This window comes from Anser brachyrhynchus, assembly GCF_964034855.1.
Source record: "Anser brachyrhynchus genome assembly, chromosome: 1".
NCBI classification, from domain to species: domain Eukaryota; kingdom Metazoa; phylum Chordata; class Aves; order Anseriformes; family Anatidae; genus Anser; species Anser brachyrhynchus.
Genome location: NC_137694.1, coordinates 100323472 through 100335477, shown reverse-complemented (window position 1 = coordinate 100335477; position 12006 = coordinate 100323472). Strand labels below are relative to the sequence as shown.

The window sequence follows — 12006 nt, the reverse complement described above, 5'->3', positions numbered from 1 at the left end:
TTATGATGGGAATTTCAATTACCCTTTTAGTTCAAGTTAAGAGTTTTGATTTCAATTTTTTATTTTATTTTTTTAGTAAATGCACTGGCATTGGAACATAAATTTAATAGAGAAATGTTTCTGTACTATGCCTCACCATTGCACAATCAATTTTTTGGCATACACTGTGGTGAAGTTGGACTTGCTGCTATGGAGACTGATGTTTAAAGTTTCTAATTGTATAAACATTTTCTATGTCCCCCACACCGTGGATTTCTTATAATATTGGATATATTTTTCCTTGCTGGACTATTCTCTTTTGGATTGACTCCCCCTGTTTGGATTATTTCACTGCATTATCATCTTTAGGACTCGTCAGGAACAGGACATTTCACCTCAGGAGTACGGGTATGTACTTAAAATGTTTTTTCAAATTACTAGGCCTAGTTTTGAAAAAAGGAGAAAAAATGCTAGAACTGGAATACTTGAGTTGAGAGAGCATCCTTGAGGCAGCAGCCAGGTGACTGTTTTAACACAAGGTGATATAGAGGAGATAGACTTAGACCTTTAACTCATGTCATGCGTTAAACGCCACTTTTTGCAGGGGAAAGGAAGCTGTGTGAGGACTTGTAATAGTTGGATTTTTTCCCGTCCCTCATTCTGAAACAGTGAGGGTCACCCTCAGAAACTGCCTGCCCCGAGTGACTGGTTCCTGATCCACAGGCAGGCGGAGCAGTTCTCAGCAGAATTTAGGAAGCGGCTGTCAGGGTTTCACCGACTCAAACATGAAGAGCTTAAGAGTGGACAAATGAGTCTACTACTTTTATAGATGGCAGATTTGTTGCTCTGCCTGCATCAGCCACTGATTTGCTCAAGATAGGGGCTTGTCGTCTTTGCCTTAAGGAAGAAGAAGAAAAAAACTTAAGTAGGGGATTTTTTTTGTTTTGTTTTAAATCTGTGTAGTGGCTGGTAAGTGAACTGTCCTGAGGGTAAAACACAGCTAAGAGTGAAGTGCTGTAGTTTCAAGCTGTGGTAAATCAAGCCTGATAAAACACCATCAAGAAGGTACAAGAGGGAGACCTCAGTAGTTTTACCTCCTGGTAAATATCAGAACACTTCAATTCTGTGGTTTTACCTCAAGACACACTCATTTACTCTACTCACCACAAGGTTAAAAAAAAAAAAAAAGACCTTTTTGGTTTTTTAATTGGAGACAGTCTTACGTTTTGTTCTGGTCAGTGGTGACTTGGGAGTGGTGCTTGCCTCCACTGTGCACTGTGGGCAGTAATCCCAGCTGTGGAGGCAGCGGGCCTCGACACCAAGCAGCAGAGCAGCCTTTGCTGCCCCTCCATGTACAAGCATGTTCATGCACAGCAGGCAGCACGAGTTTGCTGCCGGCAGTTTGTCAGCATTAAGCTGAAGTCCTTCCTTTTGTCCCTCTAGGTCTCACACTAAGCGTTTTTGGTTTACTGTGCCACTACCTGGTAGTAGAAATAAATTCTGCTCCTCCAGTCCTTCACCCGTTGACTCCATGAGCTGGGATTCCCAGCCACAGGAGCTAGCACAGCATGCACTGGAAATCACACAGGTGCCCACGAGTACCCAGGGGACACAGCTCTGGTCCCTGGAGAGCTTGGCTTGTGTCTGATTCCCATTCACAAGAGCACAAGTGGCTTTGGTTTACAGCTACCTAAGGAGTGCCTGTGCAGGTTCCTAGTGTGCAGTTAGTTAGTCACACACTGATTTATTTCTCCTTAGTGCTGTGTGGATTGGGTCCGCCTGCCCTGGTGCGAAAGCATTTTGGATTAGCTCAATTTTTATCAGAAAATGCTGGCACCCAAACTTAATGCTTGCACCCACCCCGCTGCCTTTTCCCCAGCCTGTGCATCACCTGTAACATAGCAAGAGAGAAGTGCTTGAGGAGGCCATCCAGGTCAAGTACATAATTAACTTCTATTTTGCTTTTGACGTAAGGGGAAAGGAAGATGGGGATGTGATTAAGGTTGTGTAGAACTGTTCTTGAAAGGTTTTTAAAGAAAGCTGCAGTGAATAACTGCTGTGAGCTCTGTTTTGTAGTCACTCAAGGTAAAAATCTGGTAGAGTAACAGTTCTCTTGACACAGCTTTCAGCTGTCCTTACATGTACCAAATACGCAAGAATTATCCCAATAAATCTGTGGGAATGACTTGCCAGAATAAGGTCAAGGAAGGAGTAACTTGTAAATTAGAGCTAGACATTTCCTGCACCCCACCCATGCTTTCCTTGTTGTTCTCCAAAGTTGAACAGCAGCCTCCATAGCAACAATCTGACCTGCTGCCTGCAAAAGTCCATGTTAGTAAGACTTCATTCACTAGCAAAAAAATAAAATAAAATAAAATAAATGTAGTGGGACCCCATTCAATTTTTACATTCAGTGACTCCTGCTCATTTAAACCCTTCTCCCCACCTTCACTCCACCCCATGTGCATGGCTGATAGCACCTGTGTGTGTTTGTCATGATTTTTGAATGAGTTTCCCCTTCATTCTTCCAGTTGTTTTTCTGAGTGCGCTCTCATGAAGTCTCTTGCTGGCATTGCACCTTCACTCGAGTGCAAGACTTTGCAATTAACCCTTTCTCAACCCCAGGAACTGGATTTTCCCATCCTCGCTGGAGGACGTTGATTAGTACAAACACAAGTTTGTTCCAACACATTGGGCAATGAGAGGTTTAATTGCTCTGGCTTGCTGCTGGTCAGCAAAGAAAAAGAAACATACCCAGACAACCTGTTTTTCCTTGCTTCTTTCTTTCAGGTCTTCCGGCCCCGCACTCCACCAGAAGCAATTGCGCTATGTAGCCGCCTGTTGGAGTACACCCCCACTGCCCGCCTGACTCCCCTGGAGGCCTGTGCACACTCTTTCTTTGATGAACTACGGGACCCAAATGTCAAGTTACCAAATGGGCGAGATAAACCTGCACTCTTCAATTTCACCACTCAAGGTAGCCTGTGAGCATTGAAGATCGCTGCTTTAGGAAGAAGCACTGATAAATGTTTGTCATGCAGACATTGCTCCTTCAAAAGTTTTAAAAAAAAAAATAAAAAAGTCTCCAAGTAGGACTAGAGATATTAATTGATTGTGTGGCCAGCCAGCCATTTCAGAAAGAGAGAACAGGGACTTGTAGAAATGGGTTAAGGGATTTTCAGATCCTGATTCACATTTAGCCTGGGTGACCAAAGGCTATTATTCTCTGATTGCATCAGGAGGGTTTACGTTTGCAGTTTAGTGTCTGATGTATTTGCGTGAAATACCACAGTCAGTGGACTGTGGAGATTAATTTATCATTTTGGAGATGTTCCTGCTCCTTTGTACCTGAAATGCTACTCCTCACTATGCCGAGGAGTAACGGATATTAGGTTTGGCAGGGAAGTTCGTAGTGTTGCAGCCCATTTTAGTTCTGGATGTGAGATAAATACAGAGATCTTACTATCGAGATTTTATGTACTCTACGGTTTATCTGGCATCACATTGACTCAGTAAATTAGTAACTATAGAAATGACAGACAACTTTTTTTAACCCAGACCACTATAAAATTTTGAAACCATTTATGTATTTTTTCCATGGAAATTGGAAATACAAAACTGATATCCCTATAGTACAGTTTTGCCTGCCAAGACAGAGAATGTGAGAAGTATGGCAAGAATGTGAGAAGTATGGCATACAAATACACTAGTAATTAATTTTGCAGCATTTTTTTGAATGTTAAGTGATTAGTTGCAAGTTCTCACCCTTTGAGCAAGAATAGATCTGTGTGCTTTTTCTGCTGGAAGTCTAAAACACCTTTTGGCTCAGTTAGCGTCAATGTAGTTTTTCAAACTCTTCAGTGCATGTGATGTCCATCTGTCAAAATGTGGAACAGAGTCCTTTGCTTGAACCTGTGGAGCCCTTTAATCTAAAACAATAACAAACCAACAAACAAAAACCTGCCCAAACATGAACTTCTAACTAGTTTTGAATGGCTTCCTTGCAGAAGGTAAATCTGTTGAATATATACTAAGGCATTTCCAGAGCCTGAGAACCTTAAAGTATTTTGACAGTAGTTTTCATAAATGCACACACAGGGCCTTACTAGCACTTGAGGGGAGAAAGCATTGGAGCAGTCAGTGTTTTCAACAGACTGCCACCACAGCATCAGCAGTCTCACAGCATTGCCCAGGTGTTGCTAGTATTGTGAAAATAGCTTGTGCTTCTGTCTCTGGCCTCCATGCTGACTAGTGCAGCTGTTGCTGAGACTCCTGGAGTTGTTACAGATACTTCCATATTAAAGTATTCATGAACTGTGTTTTCTTTCCATTGCAAGGCCATATTCAGTCACTAAGATAGTTTTGATCCTAGTGTCTTAATACAGCTTCGCCTTTGTTCTTTCTAAAAGTATTCATTATTAATTGTATCTTCATGTAGTAGATAGGCCCAATCTTAACATAATTAAAACAAGAATTTTAAAAAGGCTTGGAAAGCTCTGTAGCAAGTCCTTCAAAAATCCTTAGGGAAAAAATAAATGTATATATTGGGAATTTGTCCCTGGTTTCCCCCAGGCAAAGTGAGAACTGCTGGGTAAGCTAATCCTCAAGCAAATTTATAGCTACGTATTTGCCATCGTAGAGAGCTGATGTGTTCTCCCTTTGCACAGTGACTCATGGGAATGGCAAGAGAAATTGCTTCCAATGGAGTGAGGTCCTTAAGATCCAAAAATGCAGGTTTATGTCATTGGCAGGTGCCAGTTTTAGCATCTATAAAGAGAATACAGGACAGAGGCTGGTCATTCATGCACTTCCACATGAGCTGTGTTGCAGGTCACCAGCCAAAAAAAAGCTAACCAGAATTTTAAGTATAAATAAATAGCTTAGCTCAGTGATTTTCAGACCTTTGTAAGTAATAAATGTGCAGTAATAAGTCTCATGTAGCAGCAGTCCTGACTATGACCTCAAGATATTTGAGGGGCTTCTGCTCCTCCTGTGACCACTGTGAAGTCCTCAGCCAGACTGCACAAAGACCCCATCAAAGTGGCTAATGCAGAGCAGAAATCACATCTGGGAAACAGATCAGGTCGTTGGAAATCAGATGTGATGATAATGCATGTTAAGTCATCTGTGGTTACTGAGAAAGTAATGAAAGACATCCTTTTGTTTTAAATAGCGTTTGTTTTCAACAGACAATATTAAATTTTAAAAGAAGTGTTTCATTTGGCTATAGCCAGTTGACTGCAACTCATGGAGTAGGAGGTAGCTGCTTGAAGGCAAAACTGTTCGAAATAACATATATCTGATCATTACTGTCATGAACTGATTTTCAGAAAGAACCCAGGTGTCATACAAAATCTGCTGATCTAGGCGCTGGTCTAGAAAAAAAAATCTTTGAGAGTATATGGAAGATAGAGATCATGGTCTTCAGCTGCCAGCAGTAGTTCTGGGGCATATAAATGCTTACTTTACTTTATAGATGAGAGCTGCTGAAGAGAACTTTATCTGATCATTCTTACTGTCTTGGCTGGAAGTTTTTCTTAGTATTTAAACAAATGCTATGTGCTAATTGGAGTTTGCAAAAATTATTTTTGTCCAAGGAAGTATTTGTAGTAGCCACAGTGCTGCAGTTCAGTGACTGTTAGACCTGAAGCACACAAAATATTTTTTTTCTCTTAGAAGCTGAATTTTCAAACAATCTGTAAAATTACTACGTTTTAATAAACTTCTTATAACATGTCAGTGATTCTGCTGGATCACAAATGTTGCTGTTGCTCCGTGTTAGCCACTGAAATTTGTAAAAGTCTCCTGTGATTCAGCACTTAGGAATGGCTATAATTGCTTTTTGATGACAAATGCTTGGTGCTAGAGTGCGTTTTTAATCAGAAAAAATGGGGCTGGCTTGTGACCTTTCTTCAGAAGTTTAAAAAACAAAACAAAACAAAAGCAAAAACTTCATTTCTATCCAAATTGCTTCAATGTGACCAAAAATCCTTAGTGTGACTATTTGAGAGTCATCTAGGGTTTTTTTTTTTTTTGTTTGTTTGTTTGATTTTTTTTAGACAGTATTTCTGCTCAGGGCATGCTCAGGGAGCAGTGAAGAAAAGAATATGAAGCCTGTGCTGATTCCAGCACTCTTCTGGTTTGAAGAGAAACTACTGGAATAACTTGAGTAACATGGAAAGTTTGTTATTCCGACGAAGTAAATGAAGTAAGACTAATTTTTCCAAGGCATTCTGGGAGCACTGACATACCAAACTTAGTTCAGTGCTCTTTTTCAGCATTGTTATTTCCCAACACAAAGCATTTGATTGTGTTTGGGAAATGAAGATAACCTGGTGTTCTGGTAAAACTGGACATTTTCATTGGAGCTCCTTATTGGAGATGTGCACTGGATGCAAGTGGCACAATTTGATCAGGAGAAAGCCAGAGGTGTTCCCCCAGCTGATGTGAACCAGAGTTGACTCTTAAATGACTTGGGATCACTACTCTGTTCACATGATAATATCAAAAGCTCTATCTGGATTGCCTTGATTGCAATACCTTCTTGCAGCAGTGTTGGCTGTGATTAACACAAATTTGATTTAGATAAGCAGGTTATAGTTCCAGAGCTTGTCCAAATACTGTGGTGGAAGTCACTGAGAACAGAGGGTCTCAGTCCTTCATAGACTGCTGGTACCACGGTCCAAGCCTTTTGCTCAGTGTTGACATCTCAGTCTCGCAGATGTGATAGCCGCAAAGATATGGCAGAACAGAAGTTCAAACAAGCTTTGAAGCAAAGCTATTATTAAACTTCAGCCAAGAGAGTTCAGTTTGCTCTGATTAGTTCTTGTCTGGATTGGCCTGCTGCTCTAAGCAGAGTACCAAGATGTTTGGAGCATGGTGAGCTTAGGCAGCTTCATGCCAATTAAGATAACGTGAGGTTTCTGAAGAAGGGAACAATATCAGCCATTTAGTCCCGATGTAACTTCTTCATGGTAGCTTCAGAGAAACACTTGTGCTTGCCTTAAAACAACAAAAAAACAGTATATTCTCCGTAACGGGTGCTGTGAAAGGAGGTGTTCTGACAGTATTACGTGAAAGTATGGGAGCAGTCAGAATGGGATCCAAGTGCCATTGCAGCAGTATTTTTCTGTCACATCAGCTGACTTCTTGGCCCTGGCAATCTGGCTGCAGAGATGCTGTCAGAGGGTAGCCACATCCTTGAGGTGCTGCTTAGCACCAAAAGGTAGCAAATGTCATTTGGTTTCCTTGATGTTTCAGCTCAGCTTTTGTTTGGGTCTTAGTCCCATATTACTGCCAGTGATGGGCAGGAGAGAATGCGTGGATAACAGAAACTTAAAAAAGAGTGAGGTGAATGGCAGACTCCCTATAGCAACAGATTTGAGAAAAAGCTTTGGAGAAAATACTAAAGCAGCAATATTTTCTTACACAGAATAGCTAATAGCCAAGATAGTATTAAAGTGTAGGTTTATCACTTGTGTTCAGCTTTTAATTCAGAGGTTTTGTGTTTGGCCAGTTTATTTTTCCATAAAATGGAGACTTCTGAATTATATTATGAATGTATACATTCCAAATTATTCCCATATGAATTTGAGGATTGGTATTTGTACAAAGGTTTTGAGTATTGAAGCTTTCAAGAAAGACTAGGTCTGCTTAGACTTGAATGTAGCATTACAGGGGATAGATGGGATAGGTTGCAGGTAATGCAGCAGCTTCTGTTGGGTTCTGGACGGCAACTTGTCTTTGTAAGTGCTTAAATACAGTCTCAAAATAGGTATTAATAAGAAGCTTATAAGCAGGTGAGAGTCTTCTGCATCTTGCCTTTGCAGCAGTAAATTAACATAAAGGAGAAAAAAAAAATCAAATAGACTACCAGTCCTTTTAGGCCCTAAATTTAAAGCTTTTGTTAAGGAAAAGCAATAGGCTCTTAAAAAGGAGCACAGGTAATTTACGACTGTGTACAAAACCACCTTACCGAACCCGCAGAGTGATTTGGACTGGTTTCTGTACAGCCCTTGCTATCTGGAGATGTTATTTAGAAGCTGCCTATTCCCATTTCTCCTCCAGATGACCTCTTGGAGCTTCAGAAATCACCAGTCATCCTTCCTTGAGGTGACTGTTCACATCCTTTCCACCGGATGTTGCTTTCTCAAGAGACAGTCGCTCCCGTTTCTGAAACAAACAGGACCTGTCTTGTCTTGGCTCTGTCCCACCTTCTGTGAGACACTGGATTCTCTTGAAAGGGTGCCAGCAGATTGTCAGTTGTTGGCAATGCGTTGCCCTTAATCCTCCCACAGTTGTGGCTTTAAGATGCCTATTTCTCATCCTGATGCACACTGAAGCTGTATTAGACTTGGAGCCTAAAACCCATGACTGTTTTTTACCTTGGTTAACGTCTTCAGAAAGAAGGGTTGTGTCGTGTTGTTGCCCATTTAAATTACCCAGCAACTCCGCTCCCTTTGCCTTTTCCTGTACTTTTAAAGGAGATGTCATCTCTCCTTGGCCTCACTCAAGGAGACTGCTGTGAGATTGGTCTTAGGTTTCCAGGTCCTTGAGAAGTGAAGGTTGAGTGAGCCAAAGAACTGAACCCCTGAAGCTCTTGGAGCAACTGTGACAGCTGCTTGCTTGCTGAACCAGTGCCCAAAGCAGCGCCACTGTTATCAGCCTTCTCCTTCAGACCGATTGCAAGTGGGTTTGTGAAGGGAATCCTTCCAGGTCTCGGAAGGAAAATACATTATCAGGCTGTTGAAATGCAACAGGCTTGATCAGTTCTTTGCTAACTCCCAAGCCACGTTCTTTCTCTAGGAAATCATTCCCTTGTATCACTACTTGTAGTCCTGTCAGTCTTGCTCTGGAGACTGCCTGCTGAATATTGCCGTGGTTTCCTCCCACTGGTCAGCAGAGAAGAAAAACGTGACGTGACCTTTGGCTGTAAGGGCATGCATTTTGCCCGAGGTTACTGGTCTTGGGGGGAGCCTGAGGGGCTGCACCTGCATGGGGGGCCCTTTCTGTAGGATGAGCTAACTCTGTTTGTTCCACCTCCCCTCCAGAACTGTCAAGTAACCCATCTCTGGCTTCGATCCTCATCCCTGCTCATGCTCGGAACCAAGCAGCAGCTTCAACCCCTACAAACGCTACAGCAGCCTCAGGTGAGAACGTGCGCCCGCCTCCCTGCCCTCGCTCCCCCCAGGCACCTTCCTCTGCTGAGGCCCTCAGGTGAGGGCTCCTTCCAGCCTCACCGTCTGCTCGGTCTGTGTAGGTGGTCACCTGGGTGCCAGCTGTGGCCACTAACCCAAATCCCAACCCAGGCCACCTAGACTGCCTCTATTAAATTATCTCCCGTTGTTCTTTTTTTTGTTTGCTTGTTTGGTTTTGTGTTTTTGTTTTATTTTAGCAATCCTTTTGGATTGGTTTGCACCTAACGTCCGAGCTTTCAGTCAGTCCAAAGTTAGTACTGATTTGAGCGTTGAGCGTGTGATGCCTAGGGAGGGAACAAATGGCTAGCTTAGTACACGTAGCCTCTGTGGAGCATGGATGAAGAGATTCTTTCCCCACTGAGAAAGGCATTAACATTTAGAAAAGCCACGTTAGGGAGTTTGGTCAGCTTGTTCACTGCCTCATCTAAGTAGCTGCAGTTGCTTCTTAGCGAGTTTGCTTGTGTCATCTTTGGGCATTTTGGATTTTGGCCAGCAGTGAGTGAATTTCTTCCTTGTCTCTCTTGCTCACTCTCATGTTTCTGTCAGAAGCCTTTTAAAAGCTCACTGTTGGCCTGAGCCACTCCATATTGTGTTATGTTCCCAGTGAAAGCTTAAAAGCTGGGTAATATCAGTTGGGAGACTCCCAAAGCAAACCCCAGGTGCTGCAGGATGTGGCAGCCGTGATTCATGCATGGCACTCTGAGTCAGCCCTGAGTCAGCATTGCCAACAGGCTATCTCGCAGGGCTTGTGCAACCAGAGGCAGACTGTAAAATGGGTGTGCTTGCATACGTATCTCACGAGCACATCAGTCCCATTTCAAAAGGACTGTGACCCCTTTCGAGGTGCAGGGCGCTTACTCAGTTGTGCAGGAAAATGGTTTCAGGTTGATGTGCCGGTTACTTTAATTCTGATGCGCTTTGTCCAGCCGCTGCTGTACAGAAAGCACTTTCATAGTCCAGGATAGACAGATGGAACTGGCTTGAAAGATAAGGCTTCTCTCTGAAAACGTAATATCAGTAGGTAAAAGATACAGCCCGTACAATTTATATGCTCTGAATTAGGAGGAAGCAAATTTGCTATTTTAAAATTTAGTATGTTTGTTTCATACACTTGGCAGTATTTTGCAAATAGTCATGTTCTCTGTTTCCCTTTTTTGTGCATCTGTTGCTCAACGAGTGAGGGAAAAAAAAGTAGTAAACGTGATTGAAGAACTACGAAATGCAAACATGGAACATGACTTTAAGCCCTTCTGAAAAACACTTTCACTTAATGTCACTTGAATGCCTTGCTAAGGAGCTCTCTTTACCACGATGCAACAGTCTTAGGGAGTGAATTGGGTTAAGAAAAAGTCTGTTTTCACCCACTACTTCCCCCAAGTACACAGTAGGGGAAGAATGCATTAGGCTGAGTCCTAGAAGTGTCCTAAATGTGAAGTATACTAAAAGAGAACAAAAACAACAACAACAAACACCTTATTGACATCAACATTTGTAAGCCAGCCCTCCCCCCCCCCCCCCCCCGCCCCGTTCACAACCACTGAGCTGAGTTGGGATAGAGCATCTTACTTGTAGTTCAAAACCAAAAAACATCTTGGAAAGAAAATATGAAATTAAGTATTGGGCAACTTGCAGCTTTGTGCTTCTGCTGCACAGCTGTTTTGTTGTTTCTTACTCACATGGGGTTGTCACAGCAGACAGTGGGAATTTCATCGGAGTTACGATTTTAGGATTAAGTCCTATCTGAGGTTATATTAATCTGTTTTGTTTTGCTTGCTGATGCTACACTTAGCAAGATGTTTTCATAGAAGGAGTCCCTTCTTTCCCTACCCCCTGCACGTCCCAGAGCAGCGAATTTACGGTTCTTCAATACTGTTAAAGCAGCATGGGAGCAACTCTCCCATCTACTCCAGGGCACCCTCATAAGCAGAAAGCTTTTTATGCAAAATGTTTGCTCTTCTGAATGAGCAGTACAAATTCAGAAACTGTGTTTTGAGTGGGGAAAAGAGCAAAACAAGTTCTACACGACTGTAATTCACACTGATAGTGTAACTTTTGTTTCTCTCCAGCAAGCAGAACTGATACTGAAGTGTTCAGCGCTGTGCCAGGCATAGTTGCCTACTCCCTGAGCTTGAGGCACAGGTGCACAGACATTGAAACGGAGTGGCCTAGTCTCTCACTGTAGATAATCCAGCTAGGCTGCTGCTGCCAGCTCACGGTCAGTTACTCCATTTTTGGAGCTGTCATGTTGCTATGCAGCAGTGTCAGAATCTCAACTTTTTCCTAAGGTGTAAAGCACTGCTTTTTATCATGCCCGTCTTTTTTGTACACAAGGCAGAGTCGTAGTTATAGCATCAGTAGAGAAATGAGATCTGTTTGTTCCAAGTCTAGCAAAGTAACATTTGTCAGGAGACTTAGCAGTGGTATTATGAGATGGAAAGATTAGCTTTTCCACGTACTGCTTCTACAGTGCAGGTTTCATCAAGCCAAGCAGTACAAGCAAGCCCTTTTGCTAACTAACATATCACAGGTCTGCATTTTTTAAAGTTACCCAAAATGGGTAATATTTGTTAACTGATAGATGCACAGCAGTGATTTCAGTAGACCAATGCCCCAGCAATCCTGGTGTTAAGTGCAGGGGAATTATTGTAGGTAATTTTTAGTGTTAAAAATTTTTTTGTTTTAGGTTTCCCCTTCTCTTGAGGCATAAAGCTGGACTCCTGTGCTGAGGGAACTTGGCTTTGTAATGGGAACGTGAAGCGTTGCTGCTCCAGCACCAGTTAACTCACCTAAACATTTACAGAAAATTATCTGTGACTTTAGAGACATGTCT

The 12006-nt window shown here is 42.4% G+C and overlaps 1 protein-coding gene across 2 annotated transcripts in view; it reads left to right on the top strand.

Moving 5' to 3' along the window:
- Positions 1 to 12006, top strand: part of GSK3B (glycogen synthase kinase 3 beta) — a 144780-nt gene that overhangs the window by 128501 nt on the left and 4273 nt on the right. The window contains exons 9-11 of one of the 2 annotated variants that reach the window (XM_080572329.1): positions 349 to 387; positions 2770 to 2956; positions 9030 to 9128. In XM_080572329.1, coding sequence (XP_080428455.1) covers positions 349 to 387; positions 2770 to 2956; positions 9030 to 9128 — 325 coding nt within the window. The remainder of the gene's footprint in view (positions 1 to 348; positions 388 to 2769; positions 2957 to 9029; positions 9129 to 12006) is intronic. The other variant, XM_080572330.1, reaches the window with a different exon arrangement.